Source organism: Rhea americana, unplaced genomic scaffold (genome assembly GCF_003343005.1).
Source record: "Rhea americana isolate MKP2758 unplaced genomic scaffold, rheAme1 scaffold_341, whole genome shotgun sequence".
NCBI classification, from domain to species: domain Eukaryota; kingdom Metazoa; phylum Chordata; class Aves; order Rheiformes; family Rheidae; genus Rhea; species Rhea americana.
The window spans coordinates 177,985-191,287 of record NW_028186470.1 but is presented as its reverse complement, the minus strand read 5'-3'; the positions used below and the strand labels follow the sequence as shown (position 1 = coordinate 191,287).

The following is a 13,303-nucleotide window of genomic DNA, read 5'->3' as shown; positions in this document are numbered from 1 at the left end:
ATTGATCTTAGCCAGCTTGGCAAGAGCAGATTTTGGAGACTCTTTATGAGAAGGTGATGCATCTCTAAGTGTTGGCTCTATAATGTAAGAGCAAGAGAGCTCTGAGACAAACTATGTATAAATGACCTTAAATAACGTCTAGAACAAGAAATGATTTTTGTGCCACATTCACGCTTTGACCCAACGGAGCAGGGTGATCATAGGCAGTTACACGTTTGCTTTGACCCATTCCAAGGCAACTATTGCAAGACTTTTGCTATTATACCACATATATAAGAGCTCTTCTAGTTCAGGAAAAAGGAAAACAGTAAAGTGCCATCTCTGAATCTAATATTTACAGCCAGCCAGTTCTTTTGCTCACATATTAACAGCCATGTAATAGCAGATAGTGCCAGATACGTTCCCACAATGAATAAAGCTTTGTATAGGTGCTTTTCTCTGTTTCTCTGTAAGCCTGTGCACTCAGCATTACTGCTTGGGACTTTCTGGAGATTCCCACAGATAACCCAAGACAGCAGTGTCACCCTTTGTGCTCTGAAACTGAGAAGCAGTGAATAAGACTTTTATTAGAGCTTTTTTTTTCCAGTATGAAACTAATCTGATGAAGTTAGTACCTCAGAAGGGTGGTGTCTGTCTAGAGCTGTCACAGTGCAGTCTGACATGAGTGCTCCCTAGGTGTCTAGTATGACAGTGTCCATTAATGGGGAATAACACTAGTTTTATCCTCCTCCCTTGTGTCTCAAAGAAGTGTTTTGATCTTTAGTCACCCTGCAACTCAAACTGCTGGCTTTGCCTGCTGAAATCCCAAGCCAGTGATGTCTTGCTCTACAGATCAGCCTCTCTGAGCACTGAGCTCTCTACATGGTTTGCTGCTAGCTGCTGATATATTAGAATATGATAAATTGTTAATGGTGATTGGAGACTGTCACAAACAGTTGTGAACAGACCTCATCTGTTCCCAGGGAGCCAGTGGGTTTAACTCAGACCCTGTGTCAGGCTTTTTAAGATTATGTCTGGAAGTACTTCGTAGATAGCTTTCCTTGTAAAAGTGTTTAAAAGAGAGTTGGATAGCTAATGCTGTTTTAGTTTGTGTTTTTTCCCTTCTTTCCTGGACAATTCCTGGACAACTGGCAATAGAGCCAGTCTTTCTGGTCCTGTGACCATTCCACATAAGCACTAACGTGGAAATCGGTTGATAAAACTTAGGACTTTCCTAAACTACTAGTCACTGCTCATCCAAAGGAAAGCTGTTTTTTTTTTTTTTTTTCATAGGAGCCAGAATTAGAGCCTGGATCTGTTAAGAGCAGCAGGCAATTAACTGGAGGCAATGGCATCAGTCTGGAGTCATCTGGGAGTGTCCTGGAGCTCTTCCATGCCTTGCTTCAACAATATTTTCCACTTTACTGATTTCTTGCTGTCCCAGATGCCAAACTGTTACATATTAACACTCTGGCTAGAAACCTGAAACACACTATTCAGAACATGTGGGAACCAGCTTGAGTAGTTGCATCTTTCCAGGTGACTGTATAGGAAAGTACCTGTCTTTATCGCACTCCCCTTGTGYGGCGGCAGGAGTGGCAAATCTTGTTAGACTTTGTGCTGTCGCGACCATGCCAGACAGAAGTGAAACGGAAGGGAGAACATGAGAAGTTCACTGCATGCTCTGGTAAGAGATTCTTGATTAAATCTGTGGTCACTGGGCAGACAGGGTAGATTGGGTGCTTATGAGAGAACTGTGCTGCCTTTATATAGGAATATAGCCCATTCTCTCCTCTTTGTCCAGATAGCAAAATCTCGTTTATGCTAGCTGAGCAGCATGGGAGCACTTACTATCCCTCTGAGTTGCAGAGCTTGACATATCTCAACACACTGCCAGTGCATGACTTTCTGCAAACTGTCCTGGGGAGGCAGAGGAAGGAGATGAAAGCATCATCTCTGATTTGGAGTGAAGCTTTGCAGGTCTGCATGGGATCCCTGTGTGTGCTTTGACAGTGAGGTGGTGAGCACTCCCTCCCCGTAATGTACCTTCTGGGCTGCAGTGGGATTCCAGCCTGGCCTTGGACTGCATTAAACATGTAGGCAGTTTGTCTCTGTAAAGGGTTTTCCAGGAATGTGCATGATATTGAAAATGGATTTAGAACGTCTAAAGAGCAAGTGACTAATGATTTTGTTGGGGTATTTGTGCAGTAAACACTTTTTGCTGGCAGTGATGAGCTGGACTGGTCATGCCTTAGATTTAGGGGCAAAACAAGGACATTCAGAGGGCAGACATCTTTTCCTTCAGTGCTAGCATTTGATTCCCCCCATCTTCTCTCCATATTTTGTTTGGGAGGTCCTCAGTTGGACCTTTAGTGTAACACAAAATCTTTGCTGGCTAGAGGGTACCATGAGTGGGAGTTGCCGCAATTTTTAATTATCTTGGGAATTTCTTTTTAATTGAATCATTAACTACTGCCACTTCAGTGTGGTGAAAAGTGATTTTTGTGCATATCATAGCAGTCTTGTTGAATGCCATCTGCATATTGGAAAAGCATGCTTCATTTGCATGCTCAGAACAGCCTAATGAGAAATTGAAATCTGTTTCCTCAACAACATTTTTGTTTTTTGGCTTGCTGCAGGGTGATTCATCCATGCTAGTCTGTTGGCATTCTTAATATAAACAAATGGCTTAAATTAAGGTTTAGAAAATAGTTATATGAGGCCATACTGGGATCTGATAGAATTTTTGGATCTTGGGAACTGTTGCAAATAGTCAAAGGCTGGCCCAGATTATGTAGTCTGATCTCCTAATGGAAAGAGCCTACTGACTGCAAATATGTCCTTAAAAATCAAAATCCTGAAGAAGAGCAGGATTTCAGTTTCTCTAGCTTTCCTCACTTTCTGTTGTTTTTTCTTCTGGCCTCAAAACCTGAAGTCTTGAGATGCTGGTAAGCCTACCTGATCCACCATGTGCTGGAATTCAGTGTTAGCTTGTAGTAGTTCTACTGCACAGCCTTGTTACGATAAAAGTGTCTGCCTTGTGTTGCTGCTCATAAGAGCTGTTAATTACCACAACAAAACACCAAATTTGGGAGGTTTCATCTTGCACATTGGGATCTAATGTTCCCCTGGCAAGTGCATGTTTTGCTCTGTAGTCTGTCCCTTGAGCCTTATTCATAAAAGCAGACCAATCTGTTCTAGAAAAATGTCACTTGAATATTTCCTGCTCTTGGCCACCACAGGTTTTTCTTCAGACTTCATTGTTCTATCCTGTTTAGAATTATTTAAAACACATGACTCTGCCCATTTCCTCTGAGCCTTTTGTTATCTAAAATGATCTCGCCCTTAGATTGTTTCTGATAGTCAAGCCCTTTGCTCAGGTTCATTTGCCTTATTCCTTGTATCTGTCTAAACCAGGACCTTTCTCTGAGCATACAGAGGCCTCCTCTTACTGTTTCATTTGTCATAAATTATACTGAAAAATAAAGCTCCTGATTTTCTCTTTTTTGCAACAGGACTGAGCAGCTGCTGTTGGCTTGCGTGGAAAGTACGGACATTCAGCTGCAAGTGAGCTCTATAGAAACTTGTTCCTTTTCTCCCTCAGAGAAGCACCCCTACTTATAACTGTTTTGGCAGGAAACTTAGTACCCTTTCTAAAATCTAAGTTGTGCTTGGAATAGAGGAAGGAGGTCAGTCAAGGTTGGTGGAGGTAGGGAGGTGTTGGCTACTGTTGGGTAGAGTCATTGCAATGATGCTGTAAAGATGTAGTTACAACCTTGTTTGATCTGCTGTTCATAGTGTTTGTGGTGTGTGGGGGACATGTTAATCATACACAGGCCTTGTTGTGTGTGGGTTTTTTTTTGTTGTTGTTTTTTTTTTTTTTAATTATCACCCTCTTGGAATGTCTTATTAGTCTTTCTTGGTAAAAAGGGGGAAAAAAATCTCAACCTACTCTTAAAAAGATAATTTTTAAAAGTGCTTCAGTACACACAGCTGTGGTGATTTAAGAGAAATCAATTAAACAGTTATTAAATTATATGAAAGACTTGGTTCTGAGTAAAATAAAGAGCTTCCTGGAAAAGAAACCACCTGGAATTCCTATTGCTGTCCTGCAGTTTTATGTCTAGAGGGAATACAGATATTAAAATCAATTTGAAGACAATTAACTGGCTCTGGTGCCTTTGAAACATTCTGTGAAGAAGTTGCTTTACATGCTTCTGACTCTGTTTTTGCACTTCAGGGTTGGATTTTTGGCCTGACTTAATTGCATTTTAAAAGCACTTTCAGTGAGACACCTCACACTTACTTCAGGCTTTGGTTTAGTAAAATCAAGGTAGTGATTAGAACAGCTCATCTGACCTTGTTAAGTAAATTTGGTTAAATTGTGTTTGTAATTATGGTGTACATTCCCCCACAGGACAGCTGTTAAGTGTGGCTTTTGTGCGCCTGCAGCTGCCCTGCTGTCCTGTGCTGGGCTCCTGCACTGTGGTAGCTCACCACATGTGGAGTGCACAGGTGATAACATGCTAGATAATTCACTTTGGGATGATTCACCAGATAACACTGGTTAATAAACCACATAAAGCCACGCACTGAATTTTCTGATTTCCAAACTCAGAACCAAGTAAGTGTTGCAGTCTGTATGAAGAGCTGATTGGCATCARGCTGGGCTGTCAGCAAGGTGAAAAGATAAGACTGCTGTGTACAGTGCAGAGATAAGCTGCTGTTTGGAGCTAGCCACTTTAGCAGCTGCTTAGTCCTTCTCAGTGCCTGAATGTTGTATTCACAACTAAGGGCCAGTCCGGGCAGGTGTACGCACAGGGACTGCAGTCCTTTTCTGAATCACAGGGCTTAGGCAACAGCGTAAAATTCATCTGACCAAGTGTTGGTTTGTTCTGACCATCCTATTTAATCATCGAGGTGGTTACTAAGATGGGAGGGGCRCATCTGGCATGCAGTTGATCTTATTCTGAAGTAGCATCCTTTTGGTTGGGTGAACTGTACTTCAGGAATACAGCTTCCTCTTCCATGCATAAAAGGAGCTCTTGGGACTAACTCAGATTGGGATATCTGTGGCTCAGTGAGATGAATTCTGCTTTCAAGGCTAAACTTATTTATGGTTACACTGGGCTACTGATTTTAGGGGAAACAGGAGCCAGGCTGGGAGAAGGGATACAAGGGCCTGGAGGAAGACCTGCCCCAGATGGCTCCTCTATTCCAGACTTGTTCATTTTCATCTATATTGTTAGCTTCAAACGTAAGTTATATCTAGCTCCTAGGCAGCAGGGAAGGCACAGAAGGCAATAGAAAACTGCCTTCTGAAATTCTTGGCAAACAGTTTTCTACCTCCTCCCATTTATAAATCTAACAAAAGCGGAAAAAGCACTAGTCTGAAACATGGAGTGCTCTTAAAAAAATGCCAGTAATATAACTTAATAGCAGACCACTAGGAAATGTTTTAAAATAGATGTTTTAATTCGAACCAGAATTGGTCTGAGTCAGTCGGATCAAGTGAGTCTTCCTGTCTCCAGTCCTGCTGTTGGTGACTGTATCTCCTAACTTGTAACGTGTAAAAGTTTCTGTTCTGAGGGGTGCCTTGCAAACACTCTTCTGAGTGCCCTTCACTTCTGCAAACTGAACCCTGGTGCATGTGGTCCTACCATATAGTCACAGTTGCCTCTGGCAAGAACAATTTCTTTGGTCATTTTTCTTCTCCTGGTCACATATGTTTATTCTCCAAATCAAAGCACCACACTGCCTACTGCCATGCACTGATTTCTTCTGRTGTTTACAATCACTTGCAAGAGTTACTCCTGCCTCTCTCCCCATTCCCTAACAAGTAGCAATTACCTCCCAAATTCCCAGTCCTTAAAGGAGCTAGGTTCTAACAGGGTTTGCTGTTCCTGATCCCCCACGCATTCCCATACACAGTTTTTTAACTCTGATTATAAAATACCTACCAGCTGCTTTGTTATCCTTGCTTTAGTGTCAACTTTTAAAATAAACCGTTTGTGGTCTCAACTTGTCAAAGCCTCTCTGTGCACTTACTCAGCACACACCTTGCTTCCTCTCGCTTACCTTTGAAACCAGAGCAGAGGGTGTCCTATGCATAGCAGTGGTGGCTCTTTGTTTCTCAAAACAGCCAAAATGCAAAGCAAAGCCTTGCACCCAGCTGAGTAAAGCCAGTCATGTTGTGGAAACAGCAAACGCAAGACCCTGGTCTGTACGATATGTACACGCCCATCTTTTGTCCCTCTGAGAAAAAACACTGTTATTAGGACAAACTGCAGCGTTTAAATATTCAGTACTCTTCCATCCATTAGTCACTCTTACACTTATTTTTCCAAGATACTAAGGACCTGCTGTGATCAAATTAAATATCCTTTTCACTGTTCAAATGTCCATCCAGCCTGTGAAGTTGTACATTTACAGTTTGTAGAGACATTCAGGAGCCTGATTTTTTTGCACAAGTGTCTCACCAGGTCAAGGAGCTGAGCGTGAAGTGTGCTTGGACACTTCTGAAAGTCTCATCTTCAGGAAGCTAAGTATTTCAGGAAATTTAGTTCCAGGCTCTTTGCTTGAGGATGACAAGCTACTAGGTCTGCTCTACAGGTGTTATTCTGTATTGATTTGTATGTATACTTTCCTAAAAGGTCAGCACATGCTTTCAAGAAACCACAAGCAAGTTCAACAACCTGTCCTGTAGGTCAGTCGTTAAAAGGTTGCAGCTGGGGTTGGCAGGGACCTCAGGAGATCATCCGGTCCAACTCCCTGCTCAAGCAGGGTCACCTAGAGCATGTTGCCCAGACCGTGGTAATGCCACTAAGATTACCTAACAAAAGTAGTGCTGTTCATTGGATTTTACATTTCATTTTTTTTCTGGAAAATGGTAAGTCAAATTTGTACTGTGAACCCTAGAATAATTCTGCTTTCCTTCCCCTGTTTGTCAGTATGCACCTTTCTGGATTAACTGTGGAGAGTGGGAGTGCTGTGACATACTTTGTCCCTCAGGACAGGTTCTTAAAATACAAGGTGGTAATTTTTCACTTGGTTATCTTACCTTATGTGATTATATTACTGTGGTGTTATGAAATCAATTTAGCAGTCCTAGTATCTGTAAAAGTGTGATATGTCTTGCTTCCTCTTGGTGCTCCAGTTTTGTTGCCTATATTTTGCTGTGGTTGTCCACTGAGAGAAAGGGAAGAGGAAATAAGCCACCTGCTTTTTTAAAGGCTGTATAAATAGCAAGACCTTGGTAGTCTTAGGCAAGAGTTGGTGGTTTGATCAAGCTTGGTCAGACAGCAAGTCAATAATTAAGATGTTTAAAGAGGCCAGATATGATTTTTCTTTTTTTTTTTCTTTTTAACTTTGAACATATTTATGTACCTATCCCAAGTTCCAGGGCAGTATCAGATAATTAAATACAATCAAATTCAGATAAAAGCAGCACTGAAAACCCACTGCTTTTCTCTACCCCAAACCAGCTGCCCGCAGAAACCAAACTCTTTATTTTCACCACAGTTCCTGCAGAATGCATCTCCTTTAGCAGCACTCATGAAACACCTCTATCCACTGCTTTTATTCTTTAGTTAAAAAAGTGAGATATGCTGTAGTAACAGGAAGAACCACAGAGCCTTACAAAAGCATTGCCCCAATTTGTTGCAGGGGTGAGGGTGGCTCAGGCTGCTGTTTCCCAGCCTTCTATACTGCTGCTGCTTCTCGGACTGTGGCATAAGGATCTCTGGCTGTAGTCTCAAAGTGCCTGGGGAAAAGCATTTTTCTTTCCCATTTATTTATTGAATAAAAGTCCTCTAGACTTGGTGTTTTGCATGGTGGATCTTGGATCCTCGATACTATGAGCTATCAGTATATCCATCCCCATGGAAGCCCTGTGCTGCAGATGCYATATGCCCAGGCATGAGACACAGCTTTCCTTAGGTACAGTGAACTCTTCGTCTCAGATTTGCATCCTGCGTGTGCATGTTTCCAGGCCTGGCAACAAGCATGTTTTTCTTGCGGGGGAYGATCCTCTAAGGGCAGTGCATTGCAACTTTAAATACTGGCTCATCACCCAAAGGCAGAATGTTGTAAAGCAAACAAAGCAAAGCGAAACACCTTTGGTTGGTTTCCCGTAATTCTCGGTGTCATTAGAAAGCTCCTCGCTTTCTACTCAGAAGCTTTTCTCATCTCCTTTAGGCCTTCTGTAGACTTTGCTGTCTTCTGTAGTACTTTGCTCCTAGATTTGTTTTTCAAGAAGTCCTTGCCTCTTGGGTTTCCCAGCAGTTCTGGGCATACGGTTCCCAAGAGCGCTTGCAACAGCCGTGAGGGCAGACGCGAAGCTCTGGCCCCAATGCAGAGCTCCGTTGCAGTTTGGAGAAGTGTCTTGTCCGTGTAGAAGGATGCAGAGCAGGAGATGAGGGGCGATGCACAGCTGGAACACCGGCTCGTGGCTCCAGGGCGGGTGCTGCTGGGTGCGCGCGGTCGTGAGCAAGCACCCCTCTCSGTCTTCCTCTGCTGTCATCACTGCCCCAGGGGGTTAATGGAGGCCTAATGAGTCCCATTCAGGTGTCCCCTCTTAGTGCCTTTTTTTCCTCCCCCCCCCATCAGAAATTTTGCCTATTTCTGTTACCAAAACTGTTAAATAAAGTTAAAAATAAAGCYTTTGGGAAAAGAAAGAAATGCTAGTGGACACAGAAAAGTAGGAATCATCTAGAGTACAAAAATTAAGAAATTGGCTACTCCTTTTTATTTTCTAATTACAATATTTGGGGTAGGGCGGATACYGAAGATGAAAGCATGTGGCTCTTAAAAAAAAAGAGGGAGAAAAGTTTTAAATACTTTTCATAATCTCTTTCAGTTTGATTAGTTCATCTGAGCCCCATAATCACTAATATAGAAGAGGATAAATAAAAGCCCACCCCAGGCCCCAGAGGAGAAGTTGCTGCAGAGAAAATGCTGGCGTTTTCTCCCTTTGAAAGGGGGAAGGGGAAAGTGAGCGAAGTCCTGGGGCAGCGAATAGCCGGGTTTTGCAGAGGCTGCCCCTGGCYGGAGTCGGGCTGCGCTGCCGAGGAGCGCAGCTTTGTTTACAGTGTATCTGTGGCTGAATTACGCCACATACAGTAATTCTCATCGCATTGCCAGTAATTTCACTGACTTACCAAGCAGGCATCATTTCCTGAAAATCAGCCCTTGTACTTAGAGGAAGTAAGAGCACTCTCCTTCATGACTAAACAGTATATGCAAATTTCTACAGGCTTAGGACGGACGCGTTGTATGGCTGTCCTTTTTTTCCTCCATTTTCACTCCTTTCTCGTGCATGTTAATTTTTAAAAGCCCTTGATGAGCACTCTTTCTGTCTGCTGCTGCTGTCGCTGTCATGAATGAAGACCTTTCTGCATTATATATTGAAAAAGCTCACTTAACTGCTTCATCCGAGTCCTGCTCTTCACACAGCAAACTGAATGCTTTTTTAAAATGTCCCAGATGCAGTTCTGGCTGAAGTTCCCATCTCTCTACAAGGTAATGTTTTCCTTTTTTTTTTTTTTTTTTTTAATTTCCTAGAAATCCTAGTTTGTGTTCTTTCTGCAAGGGTAGGCAGCTTCAGCTGCTCTCGTGGGCTTGTACGTCCTTTAATTTTTGCCATGGCAGAAGACTTTTGGGCAACAACTCTTGATGCAAGACAATGAGAAGAGATTTTCTGTTCTGATTTGTACTGTGCCGAAACATATGATACTTACAGACTATTCCTGTCAGTTAGAGCTTAGTGACTAACTGAGGGACGCTGAGCAAAAGGAGCTGGGTGGAGAATTGATCTATCTTTAGTTGTAAAGGCTTTCAGCAGTTTTATTTTTAAACCAGATGCGTACAGAAAAGCAAAGGAAATCCTTGCCGCCATAGTACTGGCCCCTCCAAGTTTATTGACTTCAAGTTTATTGCCCCATATATAAAAAGACTTTGATTGTGGGGGTTTGATTGCTAGAAAAATTCCTTTTAACTGACAGCATACATTGCAGTTGTTAATTTTCTCTTTCTTGATTCTATCTTATCTGAAGTGTAGTTTGCTTTATCTGTGATTGCTGAGAAACAAAAGATTTCTCGTTTGTCTTCATAAATTTGTTTGCATAGGTATATTTATCTGTGTGTATCTTTGAAAGAATTATTTTTGTACGTTCTTTTTGGACCCCAGTCAAGTGTGTGCTGTGTAGTAGAGTAATAGCTGCTGTGCAGAAAGAATAGTTGTTTCCTCTGTGCCTAGGTTGTTCTGGATTTTGAGAAATAAACCATTTGTATTGATGGGTTCGTGGCCAAAAATATTTTTAGGATGCATACTCCTTCTGTATTTAGGCTTCATGTGTTCTTTCGTTATTTTTAACAAAGAATTTCTTTTGACTGAAGAAGCTCAGCTGTTTCTGGTGGTTGGAAGAGAGAGGTATGAGTGTTTGGGTTTTGTTGCTCTTGTTTATTTTTTCTGATCTTTTACAAGGAGTTAATTCTTAGTTTTGGTAAGTTTTCTGTTTTGGGATAGCATCCGAAACATTGTGTGCCGTAATAGCATCTATTGGTGATTATTTTGCCTTCACAGTTTAGAAGTCCAGCAAATGATTACTATCAGTGATTTATCAAGTCACGCACCAGAGCACCTTCTGATGTAAGGATCACAAAATAACTCCTGTTCTAGTAAATTGATAGTATTTGAACTTTAATGTAAAAAAAAGAACATGCTGGTGAGATCCACAGCGAGCAGCTGTGTAGTCTCTGCATTAGCTGGCTGTTGACCCCTTGTAAAATTCTCTATTATGTGGTCAGTCTGCTATGAAAGAATTGCCCTTTAGCCATTTTCTAATGTGCATCTATAAACTTCCATCTCTCACTCGAACACGAGCAGTTACTTCTGAACAGTCTTTTCACAAGTGCAGACTTAGAAGTCTCTGTTTGTGTCCTCCTTCCTGCAAGTGTAACAAGAGAAACTGGGGAAAAAATGTGCCATGAAACCAGTGCTCAGGACTGAGAACTTCAGTGTGGCGCCCCAGCCAGATTTTCTCTGCTCTGGGACTGATGAGTGTTTAACAACGTAGGCTGAAGGGACGGGGGCGAAGCAGGCCCCTGGCCTCCTGCCCGTAAGTGCTTGTACCAGGAGTGAGCTAGAATTTGCAGCCTAGATTTTGGTTGGAGGCTATGCTAAATTGGGGGGGGGGGGGGGGGAAGGGAGTGTAGTTTAAGAACTAATTCGCACATATCCAGAATAGCATTTGAAACAGAGGACCTGCCTTATGGGTAGCTTTCTTCTGTTGAAGAAAAGAAATTCTTTCAACTTCAGTTTCTCCACTAAAACATAAAATAAGTGCCATTACTGTAAAATTCTCTTACTTCCAATGAGGATTTTTTTTATTGTTATTTTTTTATTCATCAGTCTTAAACAGGGACAAAATAACTTAGTTCAAATCCTAAAGAATGGAATGGATACTCTCTTTGGAGTTGCTTCGCTGTACAGCTGCCCAAGCATGTCCAGTCATTTCAAAAGCAGAAGCAGCCCTTTCCAAATTGGGGAACTTGCTTTGTAGATACCTCCAGGCAGGTCCTCTTTCCAGTGTTTGCTGCACATACAATCTCCTCACGCTTCATTGTTCCCATCTGTTCTTTCCTTGATGTCATCATTTAGTTTTCAGCTTCTCCCATGGGGCATTGAGGGATTGACACCTTTTGACTAGTTTCTAGTTAGCATCTGTAAAACACAGTGTTATCATCAGATGAAACAGCCCTTTTGTAGGGGAATATGTGCTGGGTGTGACAGCTGGCATTGGCCCACTGAGAAAGGGAGTCGTGCTCCTGTTCCCTCCTTGCTTCATGAGCTGCTAGTTTAGGTGATGAGCCTTCCTTTCCCTTGAGGTCCAGAGACTAACATAGCTGCTCCCATTTCTACCATATAAAACAAATTAATCAAAGCATGGTTTATATTGACACAGGTTATAGTTATCAGTATGGCCTTGTATTAAGCAATTATACTGCATTTTGTATATAAAGAAGTCTAAAGAAGCAGGAAAGAAGTTGCATTGTAAGCTCTTCAGGGCAGGGATCTAGTATATTACTACTTTCAGTGCTCTTTAAATAATGTAATTAAGAAAGACAGATAGGATGCTTTGAAAGTCTATGACTAATGTCTTGTAATACTGCAAGAGGATGAACTAGTTGAAGTCATTTCCAGGACTAATATTTATCCTTCCTCTTGACTTTGAGGCTGATTTCCTTTTCCTATTTTGGTCCAGTGCATCAAGCAGAGGGAGCGACGTTAGAGGCAGCAGAGCTGGAGTTTTCGTTAGTGGGATGAAGGGGCTCACGTCAAGAAGGCAGAGGGAGCTTGCTGGGTAGCTATTAGGCTATAGCACGGCGCTTTCAGCACATCCCACTGCTATTGCGACCTGGCTCTTTGCTCTTTTTATAACGCTAATGGACAATGGCTGCTCCAGTCTCCTCTCTAGTCTGTGCCTGTGTGTTTGCAGATATTTGCTCCTGAACTGGCTTCTTTCAATGGTAATTACAAATAARTAAAACTCAGAATGGTTTGCAGAAATGGTTTGCCACACCTAAACAATGAGACAGAATTTGAACCTGAGACCTTCTGGCTCCTTGAGAGGCTACTGTAGTCATTCCTGGGCTGTGAAGTCTTCAAATGAAGTAGTCAAATGTTGGGTGGACCCATTTGACAAAGTGTTTCAGAAAGAAAAGAAAGAACAAAATCCTCTGGCTAAACAAAGCTGGATTTGCGTTGCTTTTCCAGCCTTTTCATTTGTTTAGCTCTTCCTTGCCTGTGGCCTTTCCTTAAAAGAGAGAAAACATGCTTCTCCTCTCAGTGTCTTTGGTTAACCTCAGCATGCAGATTTTAATAAATACTTTTCATGTCTTAAATTTACAATCAAGGATTGTAACGTTATTTTGTCTTCTGTTACCTATTGTGAATAAGAACTCATTTTTACACTTATATATGTGAGCTGAATTCCGAAGGCTTACTGGGAGCTGATGTCTGCTTTTCTTCCTGCCACCTGGCCATCTCGTGATTTATGTGAAATGACCAAGCCTGAGGTGTGCCCAAGGTTTGAGCCCAACAGTGATGAGAAAAGTTGCTACAAAACTGATTTGAGACTATTACATACTAGCATAATAGGAAAGAGTAGTAGTAAGAGAATTGGTAAGTTGTTTTCCTAAGGCTCAGGAAGCCCAGATGCCAGTGCTCCCCACTTCACCCGTATCCTGGCTGGGTCTGAAGAGGGTGTGGCTGGCACAGGCGAATAGATTCTGGTGACAATCCAGAGGCCATTGGATTCCTGCT

At 42.1% G+C, this 13,303-nt stretch overlaps 1 protein-coding gene across 7 annotated transcripts in view; it reads left to right on the top strand.

The window, feature by feature from the left end:
- The window catches only part of SBNO2 (strawberry notch homolog 2), a 74,730-nt gene that overhangs the window by 30,738 nt on the left and 30,689 nt on the right, over positions 1–13,303 (top strand). The window contains exons 1-2 of one of the 7 annotated variants that reach the window (XM_085311467.1): positions 1,347–1,666; positions 3,495–3,546. The exons of 4 other annotated variants lie outside the window; for them this stretch is intronic. In XM_085311467.1, the coding sequence (XP_085167593.1) occupies positions 1,659–1,666; positions 3,495–3,546 (60 nt within the window). In that variant the 5' untranslated portion in view covers positions 1,347–1,658. Of the gene's footprint in view, positions 1–1,346; positions 1,667–3,494; positions 3,547–9,173; positions 9,499–13,303 lie in introns of those variants that run through there. 2 more of the 7 variants (XM_085311466.1, XM_085311468.1) reach the window with 2 other exon arrangements.